Consider the following 24,132-nt stretch of genomic DNA (forward strand, 5'->3'; position numbering starts at 1 on the left):
TGACATTTTTATAATGCGCCACTTAGTGAAAATCCACTACTCTAGGCAGTTGTACAAACAAAAATCGTCCCCTCAGAGCCTATCCCCACCCTCCAAAACAGATAAAGAAAAGAAAAACAAACAAACAAATAACAAAACTCAAGCTAAAAACTAAGTTAACAAAAGTAAGGGCTTTCTGCAGAACAGTATCTAAACAGAACCATTGGCTCATGGGATTTATTTAAGTATCTAAGTGTTGATTTAGCATACATCAGCTGACTTAGTGGGTCTACTATAATTGGGATTAGCAATTGGATTTGGTTTTATGAACTTAATGTAACACCTAGTTTAACCCAGACTCAGTCAGTAGTTCTTCTTTTGCCATACCAGCTTGGTGGTTTAAGATTAAAACACCTATATTATGTTTGTATATGGTTCATGTAACTTGCTGTGGCTAATTGCAGCTAATTGACAAAATGACAAAATAATCAATCACATGCTTGTTCACAAACTTGGCCACACAACCAAGATATGCCCAGGCACCTCTTCAATTAGCCACAGCAGGTTACACAGACCTTCTATGAACACCAGGAGGATTCTAGTCAATTTCCTGCCAGTTGGTTTCCTCTGAGCCATTCTTCCTGGTGTTGAAGGTTCTTAGCACTACCCATTAAAACTGAAAGTACATAGTTGTGAAACAAAATAAAAGGAGTTGTGGGTAGGAAGGAAAAGGAGCCTTTTAAGTATCAATATGAACTACACAGTAAGTTAAAGATGAAATTGGGAAGAGGATGTATTGCACTGTAGGTTTGGAAAAGGATTTCTGTGAATCTCAGCTGGGAGGTGGCTGTTAAAGCATCCAGCGGAAGGTAAACAATCCTTGTGGGTGGTGAAGTTACATTAACTTGGGGAAATGAGGGCAGGAGTCCTTGATGGGGCTAAAGGCAAAGGCAGGTGAGAACAGCCCTTCTCACTCAAGAGGCCATTTAGAGTGCTTGTAAAGCTGGAAAGAGTCTTTAGACCAGTGCACTCTCAGTTCCTTTGTCAGTGGTGGACGGAGAGGGTTCCTTTGAAGGCTCAGCCACATAGAAATGCCTGGTTAAGTTTTTGTAACTCTGACCACCAATCCCCTGTTCCCACAGGAAGGCCCTGCTGAGCCTCTGCCTAGAGAATGCAGAGCTCAAAGAACAAATTGGAGAAGCCACGTTGTCAGAGGGTTGGGAGAATGAAGAGGAAAAGGAAGATGAAGAAAACCTGAGGCTGGAAGTCAGGAAGCTGCAAGAGAAGCTACACACTTCGGAGTCTGTCATCGGCCTCCTCAAAGAACAGTTGACTCTAAGCAGCCAAGCAGGTTCCATCGTTGATCCCTTCGAACATGGCTGGTTCCCTGGTAGTGCTGTGGCACAGGACGTTAATCAGCTGCAGATGGTCAAGCACTGCCAGCACAAGGCCCCACAAGGGTCATGTTCACCACCCCAAGAGGTGGATTCCAGCCCCATGCATAGTTCAAAAGGGACCCAGGTAACTCTTGATTAATTGAGAACTTGTAGGCTTCTCCTTTGGATTGTCTCCAAACTGACCAAATTGCATATTTAGTAAACTAGGAGCTGTTTTGATGATATCTTTATAGTTTTTAGGTGTTTCTTCAACTTTTCCAGCTAGAAAGAGATAGCGAACTCCAGTCATATATCCTAGGAAATTTGTACAGTCCACTTAGCCCGCAAATGTCCACCATGAATAACAACCATTTCTGCTCATGTTGGTCTTCTGTGCCAAAACTCTCTAGCTTTGCTCTCTTTGACTCTACTCCCACAGCTGAGAGTGTGGTTGTTAACTATCACCATTATCATATATCTGTGACTCCTTGATACCAAGATGAGGATGCTTACAGTATGTAGCCAGGACAGCACATTTCCTGCACAAGAGGGATGGGTTCAGCAGAAATGCCAGTATTTGAAGAAGTATAAACAATCTTTACAGGAAAATATCCTAAAGTGGGGGAAGATTCCCTAGAATGGCTGATGAGGGATGAGCATGTTCACTTCTGCTGGCTGATTGGAACTGGTGAGAGGGAGATACAGAAGACTTGGGGGCAAAAGGGGAAGGAATGACTGGAATCCAGAAGAGAAGCGCTGTATGCTGCCACATCTTGCTGAAGGTCTCCTTTGTGAATAAGGAAAAAAAGTAGTTCTTGCAGAATGGAATGGAATGGAATGGAAGAGCCATTCAGGTGTCCATAAGAAGAACTATGCTAGATCAGACAAGCATCCTATCTCAACTGGCATTTAGTTTGTGCACTGGCCATTCAGAACTTATGACAAGTGTGCAACAACACCCTCCTCATTCTACAGTATGCAGGAAAATGCCAGCTCCTGTGGCCTTGTTGATATTTCCAAACACTAGTGACATTTGAGCATGTGTATATTCAGTGGCAGAAATCTTGCTTGTAGCATAAATCAAGTTATAACTGGCTGTCCATTGCACCTGGTAAACAAAGTGACTCCATCTCAATTCTCCAAGGGATGGGTGGGCTTGTGAATGAAGTCAGTGTGTACGTGCATCCTCAAGGATCAGAGCAGAAACACTTTGTCTGTCAGGGAGAAAAGAACCAAAAATTATGACAAGTACCAAACCCTGCAAACAAGATTTCAGTCAGTGTGTCTATATAAAGTATATATACTTTAAAACATGCAGCTGCATCAATAAATTTTATAGGTAGTGTTTGGGAAATCATTCTCTTCATGCTTGAAACTTGTAAATCTCTTGATTAGAAAGTACCGTAAAGATGAAAGGATCAAAACAATTTTGTAAAAGAACATCTGAAAAGTGGGGTGGCAAAATATTCACAATCTGGTGGAGGTTGTTTGGTTGGCTGGCTGGCTGGCTGGCTGGCTGGCTGGCTGGCTGGCTGGCTGGCTGGCTGGCTGGCTGGCTGGCTGGCTGGCTGGCTGGCTGGCTGGCTGGCTGGCTGGTTGGTTGGCTGGTTGGTTGGTTGGTTGGTTGGTTGGTTGGTTGGTTGGTTGGTTGGTTGGTTGGTTGGTTGGTTGGTTGGTTGGTTGGTTGGTTGGTTGGTTGGTTGGTTGGTTGGTTGGTTGGTTGGAGCACGGTCATCTTGCACATAATTTGATTGGCAGAATGGATGTTTAAAAGCTAGAAGTATGGTAATTATAATGATAATGGGAGACAGGAGTGGAGAGGACAATGGTTAGGACTGATAGTAGTAATGTATGAATGGTGCAGTAAAAAGAGCCCTGTTGAATGGAATACTACAGGACACAGTACAAAATCTCTACATGGCATACACAGGTTAGGGAAGGATGAGCAATTAAGGGTAGGTGGCCCAACCTCCAAGGATTGCTTTCCAAGTCAGGTCAAAACCAGCCAGAACCAACATGCCTTTTCTTTCTCTTGCTGGCTGCACATCCCTCTTTTCTTCTGCCCAGGTGGAAAAATGGAGAACCGTACATGGTTCGAGACAGCATCTCATGGAGTCATCCCAGTTGCTCCACTCAGAACTGCCTCAGTGCAAACAGCAATGTCATAAACTGCGAGGCAAACTTTTGGTTTCACAGACCACCATCCAGGCTCAGATGGCTCAACTGGCAGAATGCCAGGCCTTGCTCAGTGAGTATTTATTAATGCACCAACAGCAGACTCCTTTATTGGTTATCTTATCTCCTTCTCAGAAGCCAGTATATGCATGCAGGTGTATTTCGGCCCACTCCTCAAGGTGTATCCTAAGTTATATTACAGGCACTGTTTTTTCTTCCTTGAGAAATATTCAGTTTTGTAATTACATGGCTTATAGGTGTCATGGAAAGTATTAGATCCTAAAATCCTTTTCCACACCCCTGGATAAATGTTTGAAGGCAGAAACATGTGTTCCCATGCTCCCACTCATCCATGCTGAGTTCATAAACATAGATTACATAGCAAAAATCTTTGTTAGTTGTTAGTAAAATCTGGTTGTAGCTGACCTTTGTTCATCAGCAGCTCATATACACTTCAGTGAGTGAAGGCTTCAGTGGAAATTTTAACTATTGAAGAGGATAAAGTCATCCATCTTCTGGAAGGGGCCAAATACCCAATACACTTTGCCTGAAGCTACATTCTCCTTGCCTTGTATAATCCAAGGAAAGTGCTGTGGATAAAATCTGGAAAGCTCCTGAAAAGGAAGGCATTCCTGGACTTTGCTCCCAGAGTCTCCTTTTCAGTGCATTTGCAAGAGAAGTGTACATGTTCCCTAAAGTTTGTAGGGTTTTCTCTGGCTAAAGGCAGTGAGGAATGATGATTTTGTTTTGTTTTTGGTAACAGGTGAGCCCACAGTACAACAGGACAGCAAGCTGATACAAGTGGATCTCCAGGACCTGGGCTATGAGACCTGTGGGAGAAGTGAAAACGAGGCTGACAGGGAAGAGGCCACCAGTCCTGGTAATGGGAGATGTTCTTCTGGCTGCCGGCTGGTTGGGAGGTGGCAGTGTCTACAAAGGCCTGTGCAAGGTCTCATTCTGGTCTTGTGTGTGTGGATAGGGATGGATGCACATAGAAACTGGTGAAGTTTGGAGTCTATCCCATCTCCGGAAGGCAGCTTGCAGTGACACTCAAGATGTCCCTGCCTTGATTAGAGTTCTGGCAAGGGAAGTTGCCCTCCCAAGACTGGCCAGCATTTGTTGCCCCTTTGGTTTGCTGTGCACCCTTCTTAATGTTTATAACGAGAAGGTGGTGCTGACTATGCCCCTTTGGAAATCCGTAAAGGGCCCTGAACTCTGATGCTCCTTCTCGTGTTCTGGGAGACCCTCGTAGTGTTGTCTTTCTGGTGTTTTGCACCTTTGTTCTTCAGCGAACTTTAGCTCCTAAGATCATTTGAATCTTCTGCAAGGTCTTGCCTGCACCTTTTGCAGAAATCACTCTGAAATCAATTGCCAAACCTAATTCTGATCGGACAATAATATTGAGATGCAGAAAATTGGGTCATTACCAGAGGACTTTGTTAGCCAGTTCTCTTCCTCCAAGGGCCACCACAGTCAGAGGTCCTCTTCCCACAGCAGTAATACAAGATCCTCACTGGGATCCAAGGAAAGACATATTTGAATCCCGATGCCCTGCTGCCTCCTCATCTGCTGCCTCTTTCTGTAGGGCCTGGGAGCTCCCTGGGAATCAGTAGAAAAGCACTGGAGCTGGGCTTCTTATAAAAGGATTGGGGGCCCTTACCTTGTTTTCAAATCTCTGCTCCTGTCTTGCTATATTTTTTTTTAAATGGCATTTGAGGAAGAGAAGCAGGTGGGGGCAAGGAAGTGATCTGCCAAAGGACAGACAGGAAACTTGCAAGGCACCTACCCCTGAATAAGTGTTAATATTGTGTTAAATATAGGCAGCCTTCCCAGCCTTCTTGTTCTCCAGTCTTGGCACCGCTGTGTCTCATCAAGAGAATTAGCCGCTGTGTTGTGGGGAAATTGTATGCTTTTACAATGTATATAGCAGACATTGTGCTTGGGCCCAGGTCAGTTTCCAGTAAGGATGATCATTAACCTGCTTTGTTATCTAGGATAATTTCCTGTCTCTGTGTAAATTGTATCAACTTACTTGTGTATTTAAAGTGTTATCTGTGTTTAAAATGGTTTTTGATTAACCAGTGCAAAGGTAGTAGAGAATAAAAGGGGGGCACGGCGACGGATAGAAGTAATTCCCACTGACCAGCATGCTACACAGCATGCTGTGTTTTTGTTCATCCGGATCCCGCCCTGAAACACACACTCCAGTGCTGGCTTCTTCCTTTCTCCTTGCTGGTCAAGAGGGGGGAAAGGCTTCATCTGCAGATCCCTAAAGGCTTCATCTGCAGATCCCTACAACAAGGCTTCATCTGCAGATCCCGACACTGTGTCCCATTTATTTTCCAGCCAATGCCTTGGACTCCTTGTTTCCTATCACAATCTCTGGACTTTTCCCCTTCCTTCTCCTGCCAGGAACTTTACAACCCCATTTCTTCCAGTCACCTGGATCTAAAATCCAGCCCACTGTCTTTGGTGCAGGTGGACCCCTGCAGCTCTTTGAGGGACAGCCTTCGCTTTTGTGGCTACTGTGATTTTTTGAGTCAGTTTCCTCTACGTTGATCAAAGCCTGGATAATGAAACTGTATTTTGCTCAAGTTACTATTGACTTCATTGGCCAATTTTGCCCATGATCATAACATTTGCTTCTGCTCAGTGCCACTAATGTCTATATTTTGATCCTTGTCCGGTCAATAATGTGGCACCTGGGAAATAGCTCTGTGTGAATCTGAGCCTACAGAGGGACTAATCAGCCTAGCTAAGTCACTGCCAAGATTAAAGGAAAACTTGCATGTGTGTATCCGCAGTCTTTCAGAGTTCATCCACTCTGAAACTTTGATAGTGTATCTGCTAGTGACAATTTGTGAAGGCTTTGTTGATCTCTGCCTTGTCTCCCAAGTAGCACCTGGGTGGGTGAGGGGTGTCTAAAAGCAGAGGGTTTCTGAGAGTAACAGCTAGTCTGGCCTCAAACTCAGGCTAGACCCAGCCTGCCAGCCCAGTCCTGCTGGCCTCCTGATCAGGGATGGAGAAGTCAGGACCCCACTTCTGTTCCCTTCCTGCTGAGCTTTCAGCCTCATCCCAATGCATATATGAGGGGGCAGGGAGAGGGAAGGAGGCAGTCAGAGAAGGGGAAAAGGGAAGCAGGCTCTCGCCTATGTCTCTACCCACCTTTGGCTGTTATGCTTTCATTTCCATTTCCAGCACCATAAGTCAGAATTGACTTGATGGGACATTGTTGTTGTTGTGGTTGTGGTTGTTTAAAGGCACTATCATGAGTCATTGCCAGGAAATTGATATTTCCTGTGTGTTCAGATTTGAGTGTGTGCTTGGTGGAAAAGTCAAATTTACTGCTGCACAACGTATGACATGGGCTCATTTTTGTCTTTTCCAGAATGTGACAATCCTGCTGAGGAGCTGGAGACTTGGAAGAAGCTGCTGGGCTCCCCTTCAAGTCAGCTGGCGAAGGACGAGTCCCTCCAAGATGCCAGCCAGTCTGAGGACACCACCACTCTCCGCCAGCAGGTCCAGGCCCTCCAGCGGCAGCTCCAGAGTGCCCAGAAAGTCATCCAGAGCTTACAGAACCGTGTGCCTTCCATTTCCACCACCAGCGACTATGCCTCTGGGAATGAGCAGCACTCGTTAAAGCTGAAGCAGGATTATACCCTGGGCAGCTCTCCTTCCCACAGTCTCACCGATGAAGATGAAGGCTGGCACTCAGACAGCTTTGGGTCTCTCTGCCCCCAAAATCTCCGCCGCAACCAGGATCTGGCCAGACTTATCCAGAGGGTATCACTGCTTGAGGCTCACCTGGGAGAGGCTAAGCCAAAGATAACCTTGCAAGAAGAAATGAAACCTACAGCCTCCATGGGGTAGGAAGGAGTTGGATTTCCAAGCTCTCTCCAGGGAATAGAGCTGATTAGCTGAGGCTGGGGCAGAATAACCAGGGCTTTTGTAAGGTCCTATTGAAGGACAAGGCATCACATTGTTTACCACCTCCTGCTGGAGTATGACAACTCCAGTCTGGCAGGGTGTGGAAGGTGTAACCTGAGAGATGCTCCTTAGGCAACGTAAGCCTCTATGGGGCAACCTCAGTTATTCTGGATAGACTTCCCTTTGATACATGGAGATACTGGGGAACCACATTAAGGTACACCCTTATGTAACGTGTTAATGAGCTCTGATTTATCCCCTCTGCCATTAAGGATGGCTGAGTTCCACTGGCAGCCAGTGGCTTGACCAAGGAAGCAGGAAACGCCTCATCGCACCACCTTGGGGCTGGCATCTCTGTCCTGACCAGGAGCCCCCAATGCTAGGCTCACCCAGTTGCTTGAAGTGAGATGCATTCTTTCTTTGAGTTTATGAGGCATCTCACAAGGCTTGGTTTCCTGCAGAAATCAGGATGAGGAAGAGGCCTCGTGTCTCATTGGGTTTGGACTTTGGTAGCTGGATGACTGAATTGCTATGGTTGGTTTTTGCTGCCTTTTTTTCCCAGGAAATATGATTCGTTGGTCCAAGCTCAGGCCCGGGAGCTCTCCCACCTGCGCCAGGTGATGCGAGAGGGACAAGGCATGTGTCGCATGCTGAACCAGCACTTCAAGAGTACCATCAAGTCCTTTGAGGAGCTCCTGCGAGGCAGTGACATCGATTACTTTTTGGGACAGAGCCTCCATGAGCAATTGGTACAAGGAAACCAGCTGGCAGGACGACTGACTAGGAAACTGAACAGTAGTGAGTTTCCCTATGCAATCAAAACATTTTAGTTAGAAGGTGTTTTTTTTTCCCTTAGTGATGCGTTTTAGCCATGAAGCTCACCAGTACTTTGTTCTTGTAGTGTTTTCATGGCTGGATTATCAGTTTTCTCCAGTACTACCTCACTGTGAATGCAAAAGATGCAGGCAGCCCTGCACAGAGGTATAGTAGTTTGGAAAAACAGGTGCTTGTCATGACAGTCTCTATAAGAAGAGTTCAAAATGCAGGCAACCTTATAAGAAAATGAGGAGCAGGTCTTTGGTAAAGTTAGTGGCTCTCAGTTGCTATTCAAAACACACAACCCCCAAATATTTTGCATAACAACAGGGGTACCATGAGACAGTATACTGTTTCTGGGAAAATCATCTTTACCCAACTACTGCGAGGAACTGCAGTTAAACTCAGATGAAACAACTCCTTTGTTGTTTAGTCGTTAAGTCATGTCCGACTCTTTGTGACCCCATGGACCAGAGCACGCCAGGCCCTCCTATTTTCCACTGCCTCCTGCAGTTTGGTCAAATTCATGTTGATAGCTTTGACAACACTGTCCAACCATCTCATCCTCTGTCGTCCCCTTCTCCTCTTGCCTTCACACTTTCCTAACATCAAGGTCTTTTCCAAGGATTCTTCTCTTCTCATGAGATGACCAAAGTATTGGAGCCTCAGCTTCAGGGTCTGTCCTTCCAGTGAGCACTCAGGGTTGATTTCCTTCAGAATGGATAGGTTTGATCTCTTTGCAGTCCAGGGGACCCTCAAGAGTCTCCTCCAGCATCACAATTCAAAAGCATGTCTTAGTCCCTACCACTCAGAAAATCCTAGGGCTTCCACCCAGCAAGCTCCACTACATATGAAAAAAGGTGCTGCAACCTTCTTTCATATATTTGTTTCTGTGCCGTCAAAGCAGCATGATTAGTGCTGTACAGTGGACCCTCAACTTACGGAATTAATCCGTATTGGAATGGTGGCTGCAGGTCGAAAAGTCTGTAGGTTGAGTCTCCATTGACCTACAATGCATTGAAAACCGACTAAACCGTAACCGGCCGTTTTTGTTCCATTTTGGGTTTTTTACAGTCTGTAGGTCAATTCTCTGGCTGCAAATTTTGGGGCCAGAGAAGTCTGTAACTTGAAAAGTCTGTAAGTGGAGCCATCTGTAAGTCCACTGTACCTGCTTCCCCCAAGCCTCTTCAGTTTCATCTGCAGACTCTTCATCAAAAGTACTGACTTCCATAATTAGTCCTTGTGTGATCCCAGCACTGGACAGCAATTGTGTGAAGACCCACAAACCCTCTCCCTACCAAAGCTTCCCCCCCCAAAAAAAAATTAAGCGTAAATTAAGTGGATTTGGAGATATGTTATCCACTCAGATGTTTTCTGTGTCTCGTTATGCTATCATTCCAGTCTATCAAAAAAAAAAGAAATCTTTTTAGAAAATTCAGAAACCAGGAATAAGGTAGTACAAAAGACCCTTCCAGCAGATACAACATTGTTGTATGGAACAACACTGTACTGTGCAAACTACAGTGATTTAGGGTTAGTTCCACATTAGCTGGAAATTAATTTTAATTGTCAGGTTATAAAACTTTTCTAATTCTATTTCTAGCTGATGATAGGATATACCAGTGCATCAGAACATTAAATGTTCTTAATGTAGAAGCACCCTAGAGCCCATGCTAAGCTGTACATTGGTGAATATCCTATCTTTATGCATTGATGAGAGTGTAGGGCAAGCACTAAGGTACCAGGGCCATTCAGAAATTCTGAGGTTGACCACCAGAAAGCCTACCTCATTCTTCTGGGTGGATTTGGATAGTGATGGACATATGAAATGGGCCATTTTTCCAAGTGAGTGCCTTTCAGTTTTGTAGACTAGAGAACACTTGTCCATTCCATCTTTTTTTTAGGATTTCCATGATGAAGACCTCCACCATAGCATAAATCTCCCTTTAGATCAGATCCTTTTTCAGGGAAGGCCAAGGAAATGGGCTGGCAAAATTGCAGAGCTGACATGGCCTCCTGAGCTGTAGAAGAAAAGGGTTTGACCAAGGAAATGCTTCTCCTTGGATGTGGGCATGAATGCCAGTCAAGAAAATCCCTCTGCAGATCCTTGACTGGCTAACTGTGTTGTCTTAATAGCTGTGTGGCAACAAGAGATATTTAACAAGTGTTGGAGCCCAATCAGTCAATGCAATGAACATTTTACAGATGCCAAAGCACTTTCAAAAGTGGCCTGTGGATTAGAAGGCAGTCTTATTTCTATAGCAGGGCGTGGGTAGATTGCCGACTCATCCAACCTAAAGCAATCCTGATAGAATGTGTTCCAACTTATCTTGCCAACAAAGATCTAGGATGGAGTTGTGATGGAACAGTATGTCTAGAGGTGAGATGAAATCTATGTCACTGGAGAATTTTGAAAGCAGGATATACTTCCTCTGGATTTGCTTTTGCAATGCAATACGGAGGTTCTTCCAACTCCTGCGACGTTGCTGGAACCAGTTGTATTGGCTCTTGCCTTTCCATTGGACCATTTCAGCAACATGGAGAGGGGGGAATCTGCTGCTTGGGTAACAGCCTATCCTCCATACTACTTTACCCAGGCTTCATGCTCTGGAGAGGACACTTCTTGATACAGAGCATGTTACCATGGTCTCTCGAGACTGAAGGATGCCTATGATGATGATGACGGAGGTTCTTCAGGCCAGACAAGGCCAGTGGTTTCTCCAAGTGTAGATGAGGCTATATAATGGGCATAAACTGTTGTATTTCCATGCTGTTTTTGATTCAGAATGCTACCATTCTTTTGTATACATCCTCACCACATCCCATTTTGTGATAATTTCCTTTCTGACTTCAAGCTTTCCCCCATGCTTTTAATATTATCTAACTTCAGATAGTAGCATTCTGGAGATTCTGGAGGCTACCTTTTTTTTTCTGTGTGGAATCTACGTTTCTCTCATTACCTCCCATTTTTATACCTTGCAGTCCTCTGCCTATTTTCTTTTCATGCCAAAAGCCCTCTGCAAGCCCTCCCTTTAGATCTGAGTCAACAGCAATCTGTCCCTTCCCTGGTGGCCCATGGGGTGGGAAGGAAAAGCCAGCCAGCAGGCAAACAGAAAGAGGGAGGGGAAAAGAGTGGCCTCACCACCTTTGGCCCTGCTCCTCTCCAGCTCTGTGACAGAATGTATCCCTCAACAGAAAAACATGGTTCCTGTTCTCCCTGCTAAGGAGAGGAAGGAAGACAATTGCTTATTGACAAATTAGAGTCTCATGGCGAGTGAAGTAAGGAGACTGCATAAGCACTAGATAACTGTCTTTCTCCAAATTTTTCAGGGAATGACCTAAACATGGAGGACAAATCAAGTCATGAACTACTTGTTCTGAGGTAATCAGCTGCAGGAACCTTGAATGCAGATGTTTTGTTGTTGTTGTTGTTGGTTTGGTTTGGTTTGGTTTGGTTTGTTTTCTTTTGCATGGCCTGTGAAAGACAGGCATTTGCAACTCTGGCCTGGTAAAATGCTGCTGTCCACTTGTTAACAGACATCTGTATCTAGTTTCTGTTGAGTGCCCTGCCTTTCAGAGAGAGATTTATGTTTCTCCCATTAGCAACAGACACAGCTGTCATGGTTCACAGGGTTGGGGGCAAGTTTACTTAGTATATGGGACATCCCATTTCATAGTGGGTCTGATCCATGACCTCATCACTATGAAGTCATTTACAACTAGAGCACAAACTCCCTTCACTCTGGCATTTGAATCCCAAGCTGATTCTGTCATATTATTGGTTGGGTGAAAGGACAAAACAAGAGGAGGAACAGAAAAGTGGTGTGACATGTATTCTGAAGGTAGAGGAAGAAGCATTTGGCCAAAAACCCCAAATAATGTTCAACCTTTGGGCTTCCACAGCCTTAGCAAAGAGCTCCAGGAGAAGGAACAAGTCATTGAGACCCTGCAGGCCAAGCTTCAAGCACGCCCAGTGACCCCATCCAGCAGCCATACCATGTCAGAGTCATCCCGTGCTGGCAGTAGCACTTCCTTTCTCTCTGACGGCCTGGAAGACTGCTCAGACATGGATGACGTCACCGAGTTCAACTCCTACCAGGAGGACCCCAGTGAAGGACAGTTTCATGGCCTCTTAGACAAAGGTATAGCCCTACCCGCTGACTGGGAGCTTGTTTGACTGAGGAGCAGAACAAAAAACACAAACAATTTATTAATGCTTTGCCCCACCCCACCCTCGCTTTAGGTGTGAGTATTTGCAAAAATCCCTCTTTTCCCTTCCCTTTGTTCCTGGAAGTTGAATTTACCCTCTTTCCTTCCAACACACAGAGTCTTTTGTTCTCAGCTTGGTACAGCACCGTCAAAAAGGATATGAGGCACTCCTCGTTGTATGGTGGCTTCTGATCTCTCCACCTGTTCCTTAGACAGCAAACCAATTCCTTCCTGTGTAAACCTCAACTACTGTAGCAACTTACTGTAGTTTGTAAGTTTCCTTTAACAGTAACATGCAGCCAAGCAACTGGATACAAAGTTCTTAACACTGATGTACTGTAATTTTATAAGCAAAAGTGGCTGGATGTTGGAAACAATCTGCTTACCTTTCAGAAGAACATAATTTCTCACTCCGTCTTAGCAAACTGAAAAATACATTTGCAAACCAGAAGCTAACAAACATTAAAACATTAAAATAATTTAAATAAAATAAAATCGTATCTTGAATAAGGTAAGCATTCTTTACTTAACCCTCTTCATAGGATCCCTGCCTGTCACCCACAGGTTTCATGTCAGTCTATTAGAGCTGCTGACCTGCAAGGCTATCCTGCTGGTTTAAAAATCCCTTAAAGAATCTGTTCAGTCACTTCCACTGTCATGCTCAACTGTATGACGCTTGAACTAAGAGGCCGGCTACACAGACGTTTATCCCACTCTGTAATGGCTGGGATTGTTGTAAAAAAAATTGACCACATAACATTCTTGTTAGAGTATTACAACCCATCCCTAATGGGGACCAATCAATCCTAGACTGGTCTAGGGTTAGAGCCTACTGTTTATTTGTAATGATTAGAAACAGTTCAAATAAACTTTTTTTTCTTCCTGTGTGATCATTTTGATCACTCCAGTATGTCTTTCCTACACATAGTGATATGTAGAGGTGCATGTGGTCTGGTTGTGATTGTGGGTGGCATCCTCTATCTTATTTTGAAGGGGGAAATGTATTTTTGTTTAATTTTATTTGTGCTGCATCACTTAAACACTATAAAGATGATATCCTGATTGTGTAGCTTCACCTTTACACACCTTTATTGCCTGCCAGTTTTGCAAAGTTGACATTGCTCAACATCAGTCAATCAAGACTACATAGCACAGTAGTACAGTAGGCAGTAATGTTTCTTAAAAGATGGAAATGTTTTCTGAAAATGGAGAGAGTCAAAGGGTCACTTAGGGTTCTTCAAGCATGAGACAATGCAGTGCAGTGAGACAATGGCTGTCAGATGTTGCAAAAGAGAAGGCAGCAGATGGGGAGCAAGAAGGGGAGGGAGTCATTGTGACCAAATTGACCAAAATGGAGTGATCTAACACCAACATGTGGTTCACTAGATCACAACTGAAGGGGCTGCTGTTATGACTTCCATTTGAATGGAAAAAGTGATATAACCAGGTGCCATGATTCCAAACCATTTCAAAGTGGCCCAGAGTAGATTGCTCCCTGTCATTAATGTAGTCATACCCAAAGTTCTTGGAACACTATAAAATTTATAATACTCCTTGGTAGTATGAGTCTGTGAGGGTCTGTCATAGCTGACATTTATCCTTCACAGTGTAAGTTTAGATAACCTTATCAATCATAAGGTTATCTAAACTGGGTTTATCATCTGGGTATCTAAGTATCATTTGTTTAAATGTTCCACCTCTCTTCAGATGATGATAATAAACCATTGTCTAACTCACAGTAAAGTAAGTCTTTTAAGACAGCCACATCTTATTCATCCTATTTTTGCCAAGAAGAGAAAATGAATCCAAGAAGTTTGAGTTTGCATAATTTACAAGCTTTATTTATCCAATTGCTTCTGTGCATAAAAATCTGAAAATCAGTACTTCAGAAATTATTATAAATGTATAACTTTTGAGAAATTACGGGCACATTTTCTTGATCTTTTAAAACTCAGACTTACATCTATTTAAAAAAATACCTGTAGGTATTAATGCTTGTATAATATTCAGTTCAAGAGCATAAAAGGTGCACTAGAAAAGTACCTTTAAGATTCAAAAAGAGCAAGAAGAATGTTTTATTACATTCTAAAAATACAGGAGTATATACCTTGAAAAGGCATAATCAGAGAGTACAAAAAAGCACAGAGTATGTACACCTCTATGATATAGATTACAATTCCAAAATTGTTATAGCTTTAAGCAATTACAGTAATTGCACCCTTTCACATATCCAGACATATGTGAAAAATATTGGATTTGCTCACCCAAGGCAGCCATTTGCCAGTTTGAATCTATGGAGGAAAATCCACGGTCTTCTTGTCTGTGTGTGTTGTTGCCTTCTGGCAATAAAGTCAGTTGTGATTGTGTTGCTGCCTTCTACTTGGCTATTGCTTCATGTACACATGTATATTTATATAGTCTAAATGTTTTGACTTAGTTAGGAAAACAAATAGTTACCCAAACATTCAGCTGGCAGCCACTGAGGCACATAAAATGAAAATTCCAGTTGGCCTCTCTCTGTGCAGAAAAGGTTGATAAAGTTTATTGAAAATGAGAAGACTGCTTTAGCTTCTGAAGCGAGAGTACAATAGCTTTTTATGGACTTTAATCTAGCAGAGAAACATGTACATTCTCTATGAGTTTTGACAGGGTTGCAAAACCTATTGGATTACAATGCACTTTGCCAGTCTCGTGGCACCAACAAACTTTTCCATGTATTTTTCTTATCCAATTAAACTGGTTTGCCCTGAACTAATGTCTAATAGGCATGTGGTATATTGTTGTTCAAACCCCAATTTTATCATTACAGTCAATATTTCCAGGGCTATATTTATTTTAATCATTTTAACACTTTATTCATACAAAATTTCAAACTTTGACACCACTCCCTTCCTGGTCGGACTTACGTCATCCACCTTGTGGCCTTGGACCAAATCTGTCATGTTTTCCAATCACTAGGTAAGTGTGCAACCGTAACAAGGTGATTGTTCCACATTAATTCCCACTCCCCGTATTGTGTAGCCATAGATCATACCCCCTGTATGATCCCAGAATGCTGTCTACAAAAAGAATGACATTAACAACATTTATCCTCTAACCTCACCTCCTTGTACTTGTTGAGCACAACAAAAAGTAGGGCAGTGTATAAACTGTAGGACTGCTGTATAGGCAGATTCAGTACCTGCACTTCCACTTATCCACTGCCTGAAAATATTAATTTAAAAACCCAGAAATAACATATTTCCAAGGTGTAATTGCACTCATTTCATACGCTAGCAAGGTTATGCTCAAAATCCTACAAGGTAGGCTTCAGCAGGATATGGACTGAGAACTCCCAGAAGTACAAGCTGGATTTCGAAAGGGCAGAGGAACTAGAGACCAAATTGCTAGCATGCACTGGATGATGGAGAAAGCCAGAGAGTTCCACAAAAACACCTACTTCTGCTTCATTGACTATGCAAAAGCTTTTGACTGTGTGGACCACAGCAAACTACGGCAAGTCCTTAAAGAAATGGGAGTGCCTGATCACCTTATCTCTCTCCTGAGAAATCTATATGTGGGACAGGAAGCAACAGTTGGAGCTGGATATGGAATAACTAATTGGTTCAAAATTGGGAAAGGAGTATGACAAGGCTGTATATTGTCTCCCTGCTTATTTAACTTATATGCAGAATACATCATTTGAAAGGCAGGACTGGATGAATCCCAAACCGGAATTAAGATTGCCAGAAGAAATATCAACAACCTCAGATATGCAGATGATAACACTCTGATGGCAGAAACTGAGGAGGAATTAAAGAACCTCATAATGAGGGTGAAAGAGGAGCACAAAAAATGGTCTGAAACTCAACATAAAAAAAAAAAAAACAAGATCATGGCCACTGGCCCCATTACAACCTGGCAAATAGAAGGGGAAGATATGGAGGCAGTGACAGATTTTACCTTCTTGGGCTCCATGATCACTGCAGATGGTGACAGCAGCCACAAAATTAAAAGACACCTGGTTCTTGGGGAAAAAGTGATGACAAACCTTGACAGCATCTTAAAAAGCAGAGACATCACCTTGCCGACAAAGGTCTGCATAGTCAAAGGCATGGTTTTTCCAGTAATGATGTATGGAAGTGAGAGCTGGGTCATAAAGAAGGCTGACCGCCGAAGAATTGATGCCTTTGAATTGTGGTGCTGGAGGAGACTCTTGAGAGTCCCCTGGACTGCAAAGAGAACAAGTCTATCCATTTTGAAGGAAATCAACCCTGAGTGCTCACTGGAAGGACAGATCTTGAAGCTGAGGCTCCAATACTTTGGCCATCTGACGAGAAGAGAGGACTCCCTGGAAAAGACCCTGATGTTGGGAAAGTGTGAAGGCAAGAGGAGAAGGGGACGATAGAGGATGAGATGGTTGGACAGTGTCATCGAAGCTACCAAGATGAATTTGACCAAACTCCAGAGGGCAGTAGAAGACAGGAGGGCCTGGCGTGCTCTGGTCCATGGGGTCACGAAGCGTTGGACACAGCTTAACAACTAAATAACAACAAGATGTATTACCAGAACTCATCACTAAGAACAAAAGAATATGCTATATATAGGTTTTCTATATATGTGCTTTCCAGCATCCGCAAGGGGAGGTGGAGGCTTGGCAGTCTCTCTCTCTCTCTCTCATTATATAATTATATACATAATTGTATAATAATAATAATAATATATAATTATATAATAATATATATGTTTATAAGCAAAAAATAATCAGTCAGAAAATAGTAAAAAGTAGTAACAATGTTTACATACAAAATTATGGGCTAAAAACTTCACATGAGATATGGGGTTGTTAGTGGTAAAAGAAGAATCATTTAGTCTGTTAAACTAAAGTCAACTCAACATAAAATCTGTCTCAGAAGATTAAAGAAAAGGAAGAAGAACTAACTGAAAACAAAATGCCTCAGAGTGGAGAAGGTTAAGCACCTAGTGGCAGGATAGCATTTGATTCAATACCTTTTAAGAAAAAAAGCAACCAGTCTAGTGCTGTAGTTGTTTAGTTGTATAGCAGAGTCAAAATTTTATTGAAGCCTACAGACGATTTCAACAATCATACACCATATACAACAACATTATCGAATTTTATAAACTAGTGAACATTTGGTTGAAAGCCCTTTTAAAATGATTAACAACTAAAATAATGCTGACATTGTTTATATATTTTTATATAATTCAAATTATTCAAACTGTCAACTGATGTAGCACTAGAATCACTACAGACAGCAAAAGAAAAATACAGTAGAAGAAGGTAAAATGCAAATTAGAGGAAAGAAAGAGATAAAAGCATTCACTCTCACTCCACACCTTTTTGTGCATGCTTTGACCTATGTTCTCATGACAGGCACAGCAATGTTCTGTTACACAATGTAATTCTGAGCCAAATAAATTAGAAGAAAACACAAAAATGGTGGATTGACAAATGTGTCAGAAAGTCACACTGATCAAATCTGGTTGGCGTAGCAATAACATCATTTAATCATCAGAGAAAATATTAAAATGATCTGTGAGGAACATGGGACAAACACCAGGACAAATCCCTGTCTGATCATGACTTATAAGATGATATTTTCCCTGCTACCATCAAAATTCAGTGTTTTAGTGTTAATACTTTTATGGGTTTACCATATTTTAATGATGTAGTTATTTGTGAACTGCGCAGAAAAAATCTGACTAGAGAGCCTCTGTTAAGGGGTGGGATTCTAAATAATTAATAGATATATGCAGATTTCTCAGCATATTCACAAATTCTGTCCCCCCCCTCCATTAAATTCAAAACCAATAAATAGGAAGTTTTTAATTACTGGTAATTCTGCAGGCATAACTTACACAACAGGATTTCAGCCAATATGTGTATCTGCTCTCCCCCACCCCCATCCAGACTGGGCTGTTGAGGTGGTGGGAGGTTACAATAAGAAACTCACCTATCTTCTGTTTGGAGAAATTTGGAATTTGAGTATACCCTTTTTTTAAGTGCAGAGAAAAGTGTGGAGAGATTGGCCTGGTCTCAGCAAAAAAAAAAAAAAAAATGGAGGAGGCAGGAAAGGAAGCAACAGGAAGAAATGACTCTAAAGTGTTGGGGGGGGGGCTAAGTTTAGCAATAGATATAGAGCATGACAGTGTTTAAAAGAAAGCATGAAAGATGGTGAAAGGTCCACGACTAATTTCTGCCTGTCTCTACACATCAATCAATCAGCCAGAGACAGAGAGAGAGAATAGATATTTGTTTATTTTCAGCTGAAAGCAAGCAAAAATAGGCACAAACTTCACATGCAGAAAGCATGCAGAGAAGAAGCGCACCCCCTGATGGAAAAGTATACATTTTTATAAGGCTTAACATGAAAGAGGGACCAAAGGGGGTGGGAGGAGGTGGAGAAATGGGAGGGCTTTCTATAATTGGTACACATTCCTGCACGAACCCAGCTTTGAGCAGTAAATCATTTCTCCAGTCACCCAGCTTCCCAAGGACAGACTTTTTATTAGACCAGTTACATAAAAGTAACTGAATGCAGGTGATCTCCCTTCTTTATCTTCTCTGCAAAGAAGCGGAGAATATATTATATGTATTAACTGGACCCCTTCAATGGTATTTCTCCAGCACCCTCAGCCTTCTCGTAGAAGAGTGAGGAGACCTCAGATTCTGAAGATGCCTGCTCCTGACATACTGCACTTATCATAGTCCTGTGCTGAATTGCAGGGAGTTCTATTGCAACCAACTTTGTCTGTGTGATAAACAGGAAACATTATAATTATTGTGTCTGAAAATCCATTCTAAATGGAGGCAGATTGTAACTCCAGTTTTGATGGTGGTTGTTCTTATTTAGTCACCCAGAGTAGACCTCTGCTCTAGATGGGTGGGAAAGAAACCTAATGAATGAATGAATGAATGAATGAATGAATGAATGAATGAATGAATGAATGAATTCATGTTACATTTGTATTGCTGTTTGCATTAATAAATTTGGTACAAATATATGATGTTTATACTAACACACTTTGATGAGTTAATGCTGAGTTTACTACTATTACAGGAGTAACTACTCTATAAAAATTATTAGAGAAATACAGAGACATCTATTACTTCAGGAAATCCATTTAGAGAGAGTGGAAGAGAAGCCTGTACACTTGGCTTGTATATGTATGATCATCCATTATGTAAAAGCCTTGTGAATCAACCCTCTCTAGGTAGGAGGGGAAAAGCAGGAAGTGACCCCAGATAAAGGAAGAAAATCAGACTAGGAGTAGCAATCTAAACATACTGTATATAGAAAAGACAAGGTTTGTTGCTTTATTTCCAACTGTCTTTTTTTGAAACATTGTTTTAGAACACTGTTGTATTGCTAGTGGAGAGTATAGATATATTAAGCAACTAAATAAATATTGTCATTTACTCTTAACATTCTTCCCACTACTACTATAAACATCTCAGAATGAAAACTGATGAAGGACCAGCTTTAATTAGTAGCAGAGTAGCCTTTTTAAAATTATTCTTGAATGTTATTTAATGACTTTAGAAGTTGCAAATTAGCTTGCAATTTTGTACAATGATTGGTAAACACTGAGTTTCGTGTTCACGTTGATTGTACAAATCCAGTAGCTTTGAAGAATTTGCCTCCTGAGGAGTAATGTTTTATTACCTCCCAATTATTATGAAGTTGCCGTCTTGTCTGTTTCTATCACATATTCCTATTTCGCATGTTCAGGAGGCTTTTTTCTTTTGCATGGAGCAATTATCTTTAATATGAAGGGAGTGAAATTATTCCTTGAGCTTGGTGCGCCTTACTGGTTCTCAGTGACACAAATATTTTCCCCTCTCTATATGGCTTCTTACAGACCTTGGTAATCTTTCTGGCAAAGCATCAGCCCAGCCATCTCACCCATCCTCTGGCACTACATCACCTACTGCTCCAGCAGAATCCCTGCAAAGGAACCTTGCTGTACTTCCTCCCCAAAATGCTTTGAAGATTCCCAGAGGTATGGGCCACATACAAGTCACTGGGTCGGATGCTAAAATGGGGGGTGGGGCAGACTCTATGACTTTGTGTTGACTTCTCATTCCTTCTCTATAGAATAACATTATAACAATCAACATGGGAAATAGACACTGTACATCACTGGAAGGCAAAAGTGTATTAATGAAAGCATGACCAAAGATAATAATTTTTAATTGGCTAAAGTTGTTCAGAGGCACTATCAGGTTGCTGATGATTCAAGGTTCTCCTGGCATATTATGTGCTAAGTGCTGTCAGGTTGTATCCAAGCTGCAGCAACCCTAACAGGGTTTTCAAAGAATGTGAAAGGTTTAAGGAGTGTAATTGTAACCAGAGCCTGTTTCTATACAACTGTGGTTAGAGGACACACCTCTGAGCAGCAACCTGTGACTTCACGGCATGAGCCTTGACATTTCTCCTCAGCTTAAAGGCTACACACTATGATCTGTGGGTTCCTTATCTTCTCACCAACTGTTCTTCAAAGAACATCTCTCTCTCTATCTCTCTCTCTCTCTCTCTCTCTCTCTCTCTCTCTCAGCCGAATGAATGAATGTGTACCCCACTTTCTCCCTGGCAGGACCAAAGGCACCATGTTTAAATTGCTACTTCTAGTGCTAAAGAGCTGTCATTTCTAATTTAATCACATCTTCTATAAATGTTTGCCTTTTCTCCATAACAATAGTATTTGCATTCTTATTCCAGTCCAAGACGGTGTCCACAGTTTTATAACATTTCAGCCCACAATGGTATGCCATCTGTCTGCGTGAGATGATCCACTGTATCCCCAGAATGCTGAGAAGGGGGCTGCCCCAAATCCAATCTCTCCTTTGCTATTGCCTGCCTGTGTTACATCAATATAAGCCTAAAATATGAGTGGAGGCAATGGAGAAGAATTCTGAAACAGCTTCCTTCTCTTTTAGTTGCTTAATGAGGCTTTAGAAATGGCTCTAAATGCTTCTAAAGTAGCCAGGCATGCTCATAAATCTGGCTAGTAAAGCATTTCTTAGTGTATCAAAGCACCACCAAGCACAGATACTGTTCCTCCCTTCCTCTTTGGGGTACACACACAACACCCGTTTGCACTGGGGAGTCCACTTTCTATAAATAACCTGCCCCATGGGAGGGAGGAGAGAGATTTTCAGGACATCCTGGACTAGTGATAGATACAGCAACTCCGTTACTGTGGGGCTCTTGTTAATTAAAGGACCAAAGGAGATGTGATACAGAAGATATCTAAATACACTCCCACACATTTTAAAGAATGATAACATGCACATTGGAGGGAAGGGACAGAAACAGGTTGGTTTCATGATGTTCCAGAATGAGATTTTAACTATCTCCTCAGCCTTCTCTTATGTTTTCACCTTTGCAGATTTCCCTACAAGGTAAACCTACAGGTCTTTAATCCTTGCCTCTGTGGATAGAGCAAACAGAGCTGATGTCAATGTAGAAGGAGATCAGTTTTTGTAAGGGAAATGGTGCAGGAGAAAAGGTTCCTCTCCTTCCCCCATGTTGCTCCACTTCAAATTCCTTCCCAGTGCCCTGCCATTAACGTGTTCCTCCTCCTCCTCCTTTTAAACAAGAAATCCACATCCTCCTAAAACAGGCTTAGCTCCTTGGAAAGGGAGGCACAGTTCATAGCTGTCCAGATGTCTTGACTCCAGAGTGGCAGATCTACAGTGGTACCTCAATTTAAGAACTTAATCTGTATTGGGACTGCATTCTTAAGTCGAAACGTTCTTAAGTCAAAGCACCATTTCCCATAAGAATGCATTGAAAACCATTTAATCTGTTATCTGCTGTTTTTCGTTCTTAAGTCGAGGTGCTGTTCTTAAAGCGCGCTGCTTATATACCACCCCATAGCGCTTCAAGCACTCTCTGGGCGGTTTACAAGTTAATTGTGCAGACTACACATTCCCCCCCCCCCAGTGTGCTGGGTACTCATTTTACTGACCTCAGAAGGATGGAAGGCAGAGTCAACCTCAAGCCGAGTACCTGGGATTGAACCTCACAGGTACTAATGCAAAGCCGGTTAATCCGTATCTACCACTAAGAGGTAAAATTTTCTTCTTCTTTTGACCTGAGGTGAACCTAGGTCAAAAAAAGGGCAGGAAAGTTTTTTTGTTTGTTTGTTTTTTGTTCTTAAGTCGAGGCTCCGTTCTCAAGTCGAAGCAACTTTTTGCAAACAGAGCCGTTCTTAACTCGAATCGTTCGTATGTAGGGATGTTCTCAAGTCAAAGTACTGCTGTATGTCATGGCATAAAGAAAGCTCAGCATTGGTGCGGGAAGGCTAGCACCTCAAAGAGTGCCTGCTTACTTCTAATCTGAAGGGAACACTTGCTTTTTATAGGTGTTCCCACAGGATGAGAATGCGATGGCCCACTGTTTCTGTCCTCATATTCCTTCCCTTACTCTCCTTTTAGTATCAAAAGGTTACACTTCCTTCCACTGCTATCTGTGGAAGTCATTTGGACCAGTACAGCTGAGACCCTCCAAGGGCCTTTCTTTTGGTGAAACGTCTTTAAGGCGCCCAGAGGAGGGATTCCAAATGGCTTGTCTGACAACCTTCCCTCAGTGTCTGGTCAAAGGATCTTGGAACGGCAGAAGTTGGGAAGGGACCAACATTAGGCACAAAGTAGCGCTCTCTCTCTCTCTTTCTGGTCTACTCTAAAGAAAGGTGCTGTAATAAAATAACTCTTCCTACTGGACAGCCTGAGGGTTCTCTGGAGTTCTGCAGTATCCCACCAGCTATAGGTGAGGGGAACCAACCTCACCTGGATTGTGCCTATTTAACCTGATGTTTCTCCTCTCTCCTCTGCGTCTAGGCCTCCACCCTGATTCCTTGTCCAAGCCAGCTAGTTTCCCTTTTTTCCCATCTGAACTGGGGCTCTGCTCCTTCATGCCTTTGGGGCCGCCGCCTCCTCCTCCTCCTCCAGCTCCAGCTCCACTCCTTGGCTGCTGCAGAACAGCGGTCTTCCCATTGGTTGAAGCACAGCAGGAGTTGCAGATGCTGCAAAAGCAGCTGGGAGAAAGTGAGCACGTTGGCTTCAACCGACCACCCCACCTCCCACCCCAACCCACTCCAGCCCAAAAAATCCACACCCCAGCATGTGGCTTTGCATGGCTTGAGAGCAACTATCTGTGCATGACCTGACTTCCCCTGTACTTAGAGCAGCAAAGCTACCCTTCTCCCCAGATAGCAGAAGCCTCTGCAGATGCAGACATTTTGAAAGCAATGGAGCCTTCAGGGACAGACAATTATGCAGGGTGGATTCTCTGGTGAGAGTTGGTTGAAGCCTTTCGCTCCACCTTCACTTGTCCTGCCACCCCTTTCTTGGGGGTCTGAACAGCACAACTGGAGAGTGGATTATAAACCCTTTGCTCGGACCCTGGATTCTGTGGCAGTGCTCTTCATGGTTGACATACAGGCCACCATCTGCTGTCCCATAGCTACTCACAAGGGCACTTTTAGCTTCTCAAACACATGCAGGAAGTTTTCTCTATGAGTAGAAAGTGAGAAGCTGTGGAGGACATCTGTAACGGAATAAGGATAGAAAGGTGTTTGCTCACACTTCTGAGGGAGGGGTGGGCGATCTCAAAGAGAATGGTGACCTCTGGGCATGAGAATG

The 24,132-nt window shown here is 42.8% G+C and overlaps 1 protein-coding gene across 1 annotated transcript in view; it reads left to right on the forward strand.

Annotated features, from left to right (window-relative positions):
* PDE4DIP (phosphodiesterase 4D interacting protein) overlaps positions 1–24,132 on the forward strand; it is a 139,415-nt gene that overhangs the window by 89,328 nt on the left and 25,955 nt on the right. The window contains exons 26-34 of the mRNA XM_078392453.1: positions 1,122–1,500; positions 3,423–3,603; positions 4,294–4,410; positions 6,919–7,396; positions 8,020–8,255; positions 11,604–11,655; positions 12,177–12,415; positions 20,346–20,486; positions 23,329–23,535. Coding sequence (XP_078248579.1) covers positions 1,122–1,500; positions 3,423–3,603; positions 4,294–4,410; positions 6,919–7,396; positions 8,020–8,255; positions 11,604–11,655; positions 12,177–12,415; positions 20,346–20,486; positions 23,329–23,535 — 2,030 coding nt within the window. The remainder of the gene's footprint in view (positions 1–1,121; positions 1,501–3,422; positions 3,604–4,293; positions 4,411–6,918; positions 7,397–8,019; positions 8,256–11,603; positions 11,656–12,176; positions 12,416–20,345; positions 20,487–23,328; positions 23,536–24,132) is intronic.

Source organism: Pogona vitticeps, chromosome 4, assembly GCF_051106095.1.
Source record: "Pogona vitticeps strain Pit_001003342236 chromosome 4, PviZW2.1, whole genome shotgun sequence".
NCBI lineage: Eukaryota > Metazoa > Chordata > Lepidosauria > Squamata > Agamidae > Pogona > Pogona vitticeps.